This window comes from Suricata suricatta, chromosome 12 (assembly GCF_006229205.1).
Source record: "Suricata suricatta isolate VVHF042 chromosome 12, meerkat_22Aug2017_6uvM2_HiC, whole genome shotgun sequence".
Taxonomy (NCBI): Eukaryota; Metazoa; Chordata; class Mammalia; order Carnivora; family Herpestidae; genus Suricata; species Suricata suricatta.
In genome coordinates this window covers 93,231,042-93,243,132 of record NC_043711.1, presented here as the reverse complement: position 1 = coordinate 93,243,132, position 12,091 = coordinate 93,231,042, and the positions used below count along the sequence as shown (strand labels likewise).

The following is a 12,091-nucleotide window of genomic DNA, read 5'->3' as shown; positions in this document are numbered from 1 at the left end:
ATGGCTACTTTAAATCTCTTCCTGCAGTGGAGTTACGTCCTCCTACATTCGGGAATGTTGTCTGATGACCCTTTGCTCTTATTATTACAAGATGGCTGAAAGGTCCTTCAGTTTTCCTTTCTTTGTGGCATTTGTACTGTCCATCCTTCTGAAATTCCTCTCAAATGCTGTTTTTCAGTTTGTCCAAGCTCCTACCATCCCCAGCTACTCTCTGTCTTTGACATTGTGTTGTTTTTCACGTGGCTTCCCCTGCCCTACCTCAGAAGGAAGGACATCCATGGGGCTAAAATCGGTCTAAAATGAGATCCTAAGTAATGGATCCTTCTAGACCCCGGTTCCGGGCTGGCCCCGCTGACGGGCTTCCTTCGTTCGCCCATCATGCTTTCTCGTCTCGGATCATTTAAGAAAACTTGAATTCATGAACTCCTAAATGTTCACCTGTGTCCGCACAACGTCTGGAATTTCAGCTTCTGGGAACCTTTGGAGTCCTGGCCACTTTGGACCTGTTCTCCTGCCCTGGGTGGGGCTGGGCAGAGGTGCCTGGCGTGGACGGTCGTTGGGTCAGAGTTGCTCTGTGGGGCCTCGTGCAGAGTGCCGTTTCCCGCCGTTCTGGAAGCCGCGGCCCTCGGCTAACACGTGCCTCCTCTCCCCCCGCAGCTACTGCTCCGCAGCAGGAAGCAGACGCCGAGGTGAGCACAGAAACACTCAACAAGTCGTCCCAGGGCTCCTCTTCCGGCACCCAGGCTGCCCCCACGGAAACCGCCAGCACCTCGAAAGACAAGGAGCCGCCCGCCGAGAAGGGCAAGGACAGTGGCTCGGTGAGTAGGCCGCTCGCCTTTGGCCAGGGCCACCCACGCTGGGGGCCAGGCGGCGTCTCAGGACCCGTCCTCCGAGCCCGAGGAGACATTCGTGTGGCTTGGCAGCTGCTCTCTGCGGGCTCTGCGGGGTTCCGGCAGCATCTGTGACGATGGGAACCGTCTGTGTCTGCTCTGCCCGCTGCGGGATCCACTACCCACGGGGGGCTCTTGGGCCCTTGAATCCACGCTGCTGTGAGCAGACTCGTGCTTTCTAATTTTATTTAATTACTTTAAACACAAGCAGTCACATGGCGTGGGTAACTGCCTATTGGCCACAGAAGGTCGCACCGCCTACCGCCCAGCGTGTGGTGTGTACAGTGTGGGTCAGCTGTAGAAGTCCTTTTCGGTGGCACACTGGTCACGTTTTACATGCGTAGTCGTCATGTATTTATTCCAGCATGTACGAGGGAGAGAGTTAAGTTCTTCTGCCATCAAACTCCCTTGATTCCGTTGACAATATTGCCTGGTAAGAGGTGAATGTGAAATTAAAGCGAGCGGATGTGGCAGAAATCAGGAGGTTAGGTAGGTCAGTGGAGGAAGGTGAGGAAACAGTGAATGTTCTAGAAGCTAAGGCTGCAGAGTTGAGTAAGGGCCCGCCCCACTGCTGTATCCAGCCTGCTCCTTCTGGGAGACAGAGCACACGTGGAGGGCCACCTCGGTGGGCCCTGGCCGCCCCCGCCTGGACACACCGGGCAGAGGGCACAGAGGTGCCTCGGAGGCCGTGATGAGCACCCCCAAGGATCCCTGGGCTTCCCTGGGGGGCTACTTTGGCCCCCGTGCCTCGTGTCCATCTCTCTCTTTTTGTATTTTTAGACCCTCGACCTTTCTGGCTCCAGGGAGACGCCCTCCTCCATTCTCTTAGGCTCCAACCAAGGCTCTGGTATGTTGCCCCCTGGCGGGTGAACCTTGCTCTCACATTCCTCCTGGGCAGAGGGGAAGCCGTTTTCTCAGGGAGATCTTTAAGGGTTTTCGGCCGTGGTTTTCCAACCACTGTGGATCCTTAGGGATCTTTGGGGGTGCCCCGGGCAGATCATGGGGGTGGTGAGGGGAGTGGCCGGGCAAGGCAGCTTTCAGGCACCGCTCCAAGCTGATCAGGGTTTACCTCCATTTGTTTTATTTGTTGGGGTCCCACCTAAAAGAGGGTTCTGTTGCTGACCGGGGGTGGGGTAGCAGTGTGTGTGTGGCTAGGGCATTTCTTCTGCCCTCAGGGAAATGACTCCAGTAAATGAAACCATCTGGATCTCGGTTCCCGAGGTCCCAACCTCCGCATTCAGTGGATGAGGGCACCTGAGCCTTCCGAGAAAAGAGAATTTTTCAGTGGAGGAAATTTTCTTCTCGGGGAATAACGCAGTAGGCTGTTTTGGGCTATTTTCTGAGACTGAAATGTTTAGGTTTTCCTCTTCTGTGGGGTTTGAGGTTTCCTCCATTCTAGCCCGAAGGGTCATTTTCCTGCTTCCCTCTAAAGCCGTTTGGGTGATTCTGGAGGGTTCAAAGAGGGTGCCCCAGTCGAAGACCGTTTGCTTAACTCAAGGTCCCTTAGCTCCAGGATCTTTTTCTCCTTTGAATGATTCCCTTAAGCTAAAAGCTAGATGTTTTATTCCCAGTCTCTAAGTTAAGTGCACCAAGAAGAAGTGATGTCCTTTGTTAGCGTAGGTGCGTAAAGTTTCTCCAGGGGGTTGGAGACGGGGCTCAGATTGAGGGCGGGGCTAACAGGGACCAGCGTGAGCTAACTCTAGAAGAGAATGAGAACTTGGCATTAAATGTGGTTGAACCGCCTGTTGAAAACAGCCTCCCTCTCCCTTCCCTTCAGTCCTCTGACTAAATCTCGCACAGTTCAGTTTAGTGCTAAGATACCTTCCGCATCTCTTTGTTATTTTCTTGTTTCTCCTCTTCACAAAGATCAGTCTTGGTGTCTGTCTACCTGGATGTTATTATTACTACAGTTTGCTTTTCATTATGTTTATTTGTAGAGCTGCCTTCTATGGATGTGGAGGCTTATGGATATTCTGCTAGTGATCTAGGTAGCAAGATACAATTCCTGTTTGTTTGTTTTAATGTTTTTTATTTATTTTTGAGACAGAGACAGCGTGAGCAGAGGAGGGTCAGAGAGAGAGGGAGATACAGACTGCGAAGACAGGCTCCAGGGTCTGAGCTACCCGTTAGCCCAGAGCCTGACGTGGGGCTCGAACCGACGAACCGTGAAATCATGACCTGAGCCAAAGTCAGACGCTTAACCGACTGAGCCACCCAGGCGCCCCACAATTCCTGCTTTTTTAAGTTTAAAATGAGTTTAGAGTGGGGCGCCTGGGTGGCTCAGTCAGTTGAATGTCCGACTTCAGCTCCGGTCATGACCTTGCAGGTTGTGAGTTTACACTGCACTTCGGGCCGTGTGCTGACGGTTCAGAGCCTGGAGCCTGCCTCGGATCCCTTTGCCCTCTCTCTCTGCCCCTCCTTCATCTGCACTGTCTCTCTCTCTCAAAAAGAAACAAACATTAAAAAAATTTTTTTTAAATAAAATTGAATGAGTTTAAAACCCCTGGAAGAGGCAGGACGTAGGGGGTTTGCGGACTGGCCAGAATTGCAGAGGTGGTGTGAGCAAGGCCCAAGGTAGGGGCAACATGGCTTCTGACAGGGGGCGCTGTTCAGGTTCGGGCAGCCACGTGGGATCAGCATGGCGCTGGGAGCGTCAGAGGGTGGCCTGCGTATGCGATGCTGGCTGGCAGATCTGTCCTGTTGCATTTCTGGGGTGACGAATTTCCCTGGCCCAGGGCCTGGCAAACCGAAGGGTCAACTAGTGAATATGCTTCCAGAACCCCACGGTCTGGGTCACAGCCGGTCCGTCCTGCTGTTGTGGGATCAATGCAGGCGTGGGTGGTCTGCAGACACACGGCCTGGCTGAGCTCCACTGACACACGACCGGGAAAACCGGGCATTGGGCTGGTTATTTGCCCATGGGCTGAGGTCGGGGGACCCCTGGCCTGAAGCACACTGCTGTCCCGTGTGGGTAGAGAAAAAGGTTCCCATTGGACAGGGGGTGCCAGAAGCCCCAGAGGATGTTGGTGACTTGGTACTGGGGGGGGGCCGAGAAAGTAATCTCGGGGGGGTCTCAGTGACAGGTCCGGGGTTGGGGAGCAGGGAGGGGGTTGGGAAGAGAGGGAGGTACCAGGGCAAGATCCTGAATTCTACTTTAGATTCTTGAAGGATGCATGGCGCTAGGCTTTTCGCAGAGGGGTGGGGGTGCGTGGGAGTTTGTGCCCTGTCTCCGGGGCCAGGTCCTGTGCCAGGGCTGCGACTTCGCGGTGACTGAGGCAGACAGCTCGTGTCTTCTGGAGCTTCAAGGGAAGTCAGGAGAGCGCTGAATGGGCGCTTAGGCGAGGAGCGTGAGGCGGCTGTGGACACTTTGTTTCCATTATGCAGATGAGGACGTTGAGGCCCAGAGAAGTTAACTCACAGGCACTAGTTAATTCAGTGACTTGGAGCCTGGACTTCAGTCTAGAATTCTCTGACCTCAGATATCCTGTTACCCGCTGTGCTGGGAACAGTTAGGTTGACCTGTATGACATTGCTAGTCAAAAATGGTGGAGAGTTGGCTGTTTTGTGTGGCTCAGCTGATGCGGCACCAAGTGTCTGGGGGGAAGTCAGGGATGGGGATGTGTCCCCTGCCCCCTCACCCCTACTTCCAGGTCTACTGACTCTTTCCTTTTCTCACCTCCCTCCTTCCCCGGCATGGTTTCCACGGCTCCTTCCAGCAGTGCCCTCGCTAGTGTAACCCAGTCTCCCACACCTCGGTTTTCTCCACCTGTCCGTTCGGCAAAACCTCGCCCTGCACAGACCCCAGGCCCGTCTCTTACTCCCCTGCAGCCGCCATCGGAGCTCAGCCGGAGAAGATTGCCTGGGAGGACGCCCCCTTTCTACCCCAAATGCTGATCTCGACCACTGACCTCAGAAGCAGCTGTTTCCATCTGACTGGTCCTCCTACCAGACTTGCTGCCTTTCAGCCTCTGCTCGCGCTCTGCACGAGGGCAGCTTCCAACATGCTCTGCTCTGTTCCAGGCCTTCCGGCCCTTCCCTCCAAGGTCACTGACAGCACATGGCATTGCCTGTTCCTTCCAAGGAGCACAGTCAGGCCCGCCCCTTCCAGCCCCTAGGCCCCTACCACACCTTCCTGGGGCCACACCGGCCTTTCCCTCCCCAGCCTCTGTCATAGCCTGATGTCTGGGTCAGCTGCTTCCTCCCCCATGTAGGCATTTACATCCCCCGTGCCTCCACCTCAACACCCTGCGTCTGCGCCTAGAGCAGAGCTGTCCCCTCGAACATTCTGGCATTGTTCTGTTCCTGCCCTGTCCCCTGCGGTCGCCGCCTGCACACATGGGCGTTGGCGTTGGACCCTCGAACTGTGGCTGACGTGACTGACGATAGAATTTAACACTTACGGCGCTTTATTTACGTAGCATCGTGGAGCTGCCCTGTCTCCTTCCCCAGCCCCGGCACGTCTCTGTAAGACCAGTTCCATCCAGCCTCCGTTCGGCTTTCTCGCACACTCCTCCGCTCACACAGCATGGTTATCGGTCCCATCACCACCGAGCCCTGAGCCAGAAATAACCCAAATAACCGCGGGCCTTTTAAATGCTAAGCGGTGTTTGGAGACCTTGTCCGGCCAAAAGACCGGGTTAGAATCCTAGGGTCTTCTCGGCTGAGGGGACCTTCTCTAGGAGTCTTGGCAAGAGAAAGAGGCGCACTGGGAACCACACTCAGGAGGCGTCTGCCTTTAGGCCTTGGGACGCAGCTGGACTGGACGGAAGGCATGTTTGCAAAGGAGGAAGGGGCATGGTGCTCCCTGCAAGAACCTGGAGGAGGGAGAGCACTTTCCAGGCCGTGTTGCTGCGACTTCCTGGGGTGTGAGCAGGAAGGGAGCCGGGGCGCCGGGCGCCGGGGGCCGGGTCGGGACTGTGTCCTCTCTTCTTCACCCAAGCCGGTAGCTGTGTCAGAGCAGAGGCACTGACTCGGTTTGAACTCCTCGTGAGTCTAGTTTTACCTCCGCCCGCTCTCACTGTCGCTGCCGGTGCAGATGAAACCCCGTGGAGGAGCGTGGGCTCTGGAAACACACCTGGGCTCTTGGTGCGCACTGTCGCCGGGCACGTGCGGTTGGGGTGGGAGGAAGGTTTCCTGCGGGGACGTGCTTCCTTGCTGTTTGCTTGTCTTTTAACATTTTAGGGGCACCTGGGTGGCTCATTAAGGAAAGCATCTGACTCCATTTCAACTCAGGTCATGATCTCATGGTTTGTGAATTCGAGCCCCACATCGCGCTGTGTGCTGACCACGCAGAGCCTGCTTGGGATTCTCTCTCTCTTTTCCTGTCTCTGTGCGCCCCCTCCCCCAAATAAATAAACTTAAAACAATAGTTTTAAAATGTTAAATAAAACATGCGTGTAGTTAAGGGATGGAGAAAGACGCCTCCTAGGCCTGTTCCCAGTGATGTCTCTGGTACTTCCCTCCTGCCTTACACATAATGTATTTCCCTGTGCTTCTGTGTCTGGGCATTAGTTTAGATGTTGCTTGCTGACCTTTGGCTTTAGAAGATGAGAGTTGGGGTCACTGGCGACCTCTTCTCTCCCCCTCCTGCCAGTGACGGAGGTCACTATTTATGTGCTCTGGGTTCCGTGGGTCAAAGTCAACAACTGCTTTAGTTCTGGATTTGAGAGCTAGAGACAGCGACTCTTGACCCTTCTCCTGCGGCCCTTCACCCCCATTGCACCCCAACCCTGACCGTGTCCAGACCGCCCTCCGCTCGGCTGTGACTGCCCTTCCCCGAGGCGGAGAACAGGCGCATTCTGACCCTTCCCCGCCCCGTGCTTGGCGGGGGGCTGAGCCGAAGAACTCTGGTGCCCGCCATCCTGAGCGTGAGGTTGGGTGCCCAGGCAGACGGAGTGCCATGGTTACAGTTCCGTTCTGGCTCAGCTGTCCTCTCTCCTGGAGTTTCCGTGCCCTCCTTCTGTCATACCCCCCATGGTGTCCCCACCACGCTCTTCACTGGGCCCCTTCCTTTATTGAAACTCCTTTCATACCACTCATTGGTGGCTGTCTGGTTCCAGCTGTTATTTGTTGGAGTTCCATCATCGTGGCTGAGGACGTTGGTCACTCAATGGCTTGTCTGAAGCCCCTTCCTCTGTCCTCACCACGGCGCCTTCCTTGCCCTCCCCTCCCGGCCTCGTCCTCCATCAGCCTTGGCGGTAGAGGACTGATCATTCCCCTGAAATAATCTGGGTTCTGTGGGTGATGCTCTCTGTCTTCCTGTGTTTTCAGTGGTTGAATGAGGCAGTTGGCAGAGCTGGTGGTTCTGAGAAGTGCGCTTCCAACGTGGCTTTTATGCCACTGGGTACCTTCCTTCCCCCTGTAATGCCTGGCTGCGTCCAGTGACCCTGGTCATGGATTAGCAACCCTGTTCGCCTCCGTCCCATGAGCGCATCGGGGTGGAGGGGGCACAGCCGAGAACATGGCTGACGGTGCTGAGAGTGGCCGGCTGAGGAGCACAAGTAACGAGTGCCTGGGTCGTGGTGATCCGAGCTCCCTGAAGCCACCGAGGCAGCTGTGTGCGTCCACCTAGCAGGTGTGGGGGCAACCCACCCGCGCCCCGACTACCCAGCCGGGACGGGGACTACGGCCCGGTCTCCCCGACACTGCTGGGACTCACAGAAGGCACCTGTGTGTGTGTGTGTGTGTGTGTGTGTGTGTGTGTGTGTGTGTTTGTCTTGGTCTTGTTTTCTACTTCTGTTCTGAGTGGTGCGTCTTGTTCTGCCTTACGCACTTCTCAGCTCTGCCTCTCATGGCCGTTGAAAACCACAATAGGAGACAAGAGCTAGAGAGTACGGTTTGGTATACAGAAGGGATCATCCTTGCCCTTTTCTGTGAAGGTCTCGAGTTTCCTCTGCAGTGATGGTTTGTAGCAGCCAGTGCCCCGTGTCCCAAGCGGGGGGACTGAGGTCTTGCAGGCACAGTGGCCGGCCTGGTGCCTGCCTTCGCCTGACCACGCTGTTGTAGGATTTTGTCCTGTTGGACGATGTTGGAGCACTCTGCTTCCCAGAGACCTTCCAAAAGAACCGTCACATGTAGGTTCACAGATAGGGAAGCACCAGGAGGAAGAGGTTGGTTCAGGACCCTCTGCCAGAATCCCGCCCCCTCTGGGTCACTGATGCACGTTGTCAAAAAGAAGTCTCCCTTTGGAGATTTGTATCCTTCTCTTTGCTACTTGTCTTTCCCGAACGCGGGACTGAGTGCACACATTCCTTGTTCCCGGGCTCTGGGATGTGTCATCCACCGGCTCTGAGCTGCTCCCTTTCGCATTTTCATTATTGTCTCTGAGCTTGACCTTGACCATTGGCTGCTTTCAATGTCACCATCCCACCTCCAGAAATTTAAAAACAAAATTTCATCCCGGATGATCACGCGTGATGGGGCCTTGGCGGCGTGCATGCCCTCGGGTCCCTTGGCGTCACCCATGCCGGCCTGAGCTGAGCTGCGTTGCCCCCCATGGACCCCTCCTCTGCCTCTTCTTCACCTGCCTCAGATCTCTCTCCGCCACCATTTAGCTTCTTGGGGTCCCGCGTCCTTGAAGTTGCTCTGGTATTCACTCTGGTTCTGTGCCCTCCAGGTTCCTGCAGCATTTCCCTGCTGGGAGTCCGTGGGCACGTGTGCGCATGTGCGCACCGGCTCCGCCCTCCCCCACGCCCCCTCACTGTCACCATTCTGGCCTCTCCCTCCTCTGTGATCCTCTCCCTCTGTGGTTTGGTTACAGGTCTGTTTCTTGACTGGTCTATAAACTGACTGAAAAAACTCCACTAACATGAGGGAGGGAATTGATTGCCACATTTTGCTGCCCTTTTCCGGCGGCCGGGCTTGGACACAGATGCAGCTGTCATGCTCCGTGTCCTCCTGTCCCGACCCCGGGTCCTTGGTTCCAGGTGCTGCGTGAAAACCGCCTCCCAGGGCACTTGGGCGCCTTCCTCCCGCATTGCGATTCTCTGCAAGGCGCCCCCCCCCCCCCTTGGTGCTCTATAGAGACCCACGTCTGCAGGGAGGTGGCAAGAGGTGCAGGGGCGGGGGGTGGAGAGGGCTGCACTCTGCGGGAAGGCTCAACGTCCCTTCTTGTCGCTTCTCCTCCACAGACCACCCCCGCGGCAGCAAGTCTAGTTGCTGGGGCAGCGGCGACGAGAAGCGCGGATCCGCCCGTGCCGAGCACGGAGCAGGCGCCAGTTCGAAGAGTCTCCTCCCGAAAGAGTCTCGGCTGGACACCTTCTGGGACTAGGGACAAGGCACGACACAAGCCACCCACCCCATGGAGGAAGAAGAAACCAGACACCAGGGCCACGGGAAACAGCAAGGAGCCCTGAGCCGGGAGAGCCCCCTGCCAACTCGGGCATTCCAGACGCCCGGACTTGGCCTTGGCCCTGGCCCTGGCAGTGAGGGCGGCCGACACTACACAGCGTCCGGCGTTAGCTAGCGTTGACCCAGGACTGCTTGACCCACAGGAAACCTATGCTTTAGATGTAAATAATGTACAATTTGTGGATGTCACTGAACCCAGAATACCTTCCCCTTTTTATATTTGTATTGACTTTAACTTATAAAAAAAAAAAAAAAAAGAAAAAGAAAAACAATTAGGAAAAAAAAAACACCCAACAAGAAAAAGAATGTTTAGACGGAGGAGGAGGAGGAGGAGGGATGTTTGGTCAGCCCGTCTGTCCCCGCGGCCCGGAGACCAGGCCTCGTCCTCGGATGCTGCGGGGGGGAAAGAGAGCCGTTTTCACCCATTTGTCTGTAAGCAGCCCCTTGGAATCCGGAGATTCCGGCCCAGAATCTGTGCGCTTATGGGCGCATCACGTCAAGCCATCGGCCCCTTTCCAGTACAACATTCCCGTGTTCCAAAATGCCAAGCTCTCCAGCCCAGAAGGACACGGGGAAGCTGGTGTACTTGGTGTGATTTCGGCGATGACTACTGAAAAGGGAAGAACCCGGCCCTTGTTTAAGGAAGCTGCAGGTCCCCGCCCCGGCGCACAAGGGAACCGAGAAAGCCGGAGGCGTCCTGAGCTCGGGAACAAAGAGAAATCTTGGCCTGGCTCTGCGGTTCCTTTTCCCCGCGCACTCACAGGTGCCCGGCTAGACGCCGCGCTGCTGAGGCGGGCCCCGCGCAGAGGACGGGGAGTCTGGGACGAAGCATGTATGTATTATTTATACTGGGATTTCACGTTTTTCTGTAAAAGCATGAAGCCAAGGCAGGGGGAGAGGACGCCAGCCGCCGGCCGTGCTCCCCGTCACACTACGTATGCGGTAGTACCATTTTGTATGTTGTGTTGAACAAAACGCATCGAACAAAGCAACAGGCGATGTATGTATATGAGAAAATTAATTGTACGATATCATTCCAGCACATTCTGTTGTATATTTTAGTCCCGTTTACTTTCTCTTCATTGTTGATAAGAGGATGTGAATTGTACAGTTTCCAGCTAGTTCCCCATATTAGAGACGAACTAAAAAGAGAGTATAGAAGAAAAAGAGAAAGAGCATTTGTGAATTGCAGGTGTCAAAAAAAATAGCCTAGCTGGCCTTATTTGTGAAGCCTAATTGCTTTTAGCATATGGAAGTATTTTTTCACATTTTCTTTGTATAAAATTTGTATTAAACTTAAATATCTTTTTCGATGGCGTGTTTCTTTGTGCCTGAGCCAGTGGACCCCCTCGGTATGCTTTTTTGGGTTCTGCCCCACCCTGCCCCCAACTTTTTCAGATTCTTCCCCTTTTTTTAATTAAACCATTTTGGAAAAATGGCTTGGTCATCCTCAGCGTTGCAGTTTCCCATTTGGTCACGATGGCCGTGTGTGATTCGCATGACCCAGCGCAGAAGCCAGGGCCGTGAGAGGACAGGGACATCCCCAAAGGGGACAGGCACTCGGGCCCCCAGCGGGCGCTCTTCCGGGGAAGCCCAGCTCCTTATTGGCAGAGACGCGAAGCCGGAGGGGAATCCTGAGCTGCCTTAGCAGGACAGTGCAGGGGTGGGGGTTAGTCATTCTGTGGCTTGGATGGCCGGCCTGCAGTTAGGACCGCTGCCTGGGCAGCGTGTGACCTCCGCTCTGCTCAGGTGCACCCTGGTCCCTTAGCTGTCATGGGTCACATGTTCTACCATTTAAAAATGTAATCCCTCTTCTGCACCCTGGGCTGCACCAAAGCAGGGACTGAGGAGCTGGAGTCCGCCCACAGGCCAGTTGCTGACCACGACTGTGGAAGGAAGGCAGTGGGGGTGTGTTACGGTCCGACCAAGGGGTGAGGGTGGCTACTCACTGGGACTGTGCTGGGGCTTCTCTTAGGAGGTGACCTTTGACCTGAGGTCTGAATGAAGAGCTGTGGGAAGACGAGGTGGGTGAACATCCAGACGGGACCAGCAGGTTCAAAGGCCCTGAGGTACTTAGTGTGTGCTTCATGTGCTTGAAGAGTCACAAGGTGGTCACGTGGTGCAGGTGGAGAGGGCCCCGGATGTCCCAAGGTCCGTGGTCTACGGCATGCACGTGGTGGGTGTCGGCCAAGCCACAAAGAGCTGTTCACCGTCCTAATGTGACCCGCCAAAGAAGGAACTAGTTCAGGGGCCCCTGGGTGGCTCAGTTGGTTAGGCATCCGACTCGATTTCAGCTCAGGTTATAGTCTTGCGGTTGGTGAGTTCGAGCCCAGTATCCGGCTCTGCACTGACCTCGGGTGAGCCTGCTTGGGATTCTCTCCTTTCTCTGCCCCTTCCTTGCATGTCCTCTTTCTCTAAATAAATAAACATTTAAAAAAAAAGGTAACTCAAGGCTTGGAGCTGGTGAAAGATTCTAATTGGACTCCTATTAAAGTGCTCTTTCTAGTAAATGGGGCATTGTCGTTTTTTGGAGTTAAAAATTTGTTCAGCTTCCTTTCCTTGGGTGCATGTGGGCACCTTCCCTTCTCATTTGAAGACCCCAGGGGGGCAGGGGACATAGCTCACTTTAGGGGACAAGGTGAAGACTGTGAGCAGGACCACACTGTCACCCTGTTTTTGTAGCTCCTGCAAGCTGCCTTCAGTCTCGGCCCCGGGGCCCTTGCACTTGCTGTGCCCTTGGCCTGGCACACCCTCTATGGCTGGCATCTTACTCAGGTTGTCTTTCAGGTGTCACCTCTGAAGCCAACACTCCCCTGCCCCCATTGTCCTCTGTCTCAGCCTCTTCCCGGTTT

At 55.1% G+C, this 12,091-nt stretch overlaps 1 protein-coding gene across 11 annotated transcripts in view; it reads left to right on the top strand.

Annotated features, from left to right (window-relative positions):
* ZMYND8 (zinc finger MYND-type containing 8) overlaps positions 1 to 10,552 on the top strand; it is a 122,827-nt gene extending 112,275 nt beyond the window's left edge. For 7 of the 11 annotated variants that reach the window (XM_029919326.1, XM_029919329.1, XM_029919332.1 and 4 more), the window contains 2 exons: positions 658 to 818; positions 9,020 to 10,552. In XM_029919326.1, coding sequence (XP_029775186.1) covers positions 658 to 818; positions 9,020 to 9,244 — 386 coding nt within the window. In that variant the 3' untranslated portion in view covers positions 9,245 to 10,552. Of the gene's footprint in view, positions 1 to 657; positions 819 to 1,670; positions 1,738 to 9,019 lie in introns of all 11 variants that reach the window. The other 4 variants (XM_029919336.1, XM_029919333.1, XM_029919334.1 and 1 more) reach the window with 1 other exon arrangement.
* The last annotated feature ends 1,539 nt before the right edge of the window (positions 10,553 to 12,091 follow it).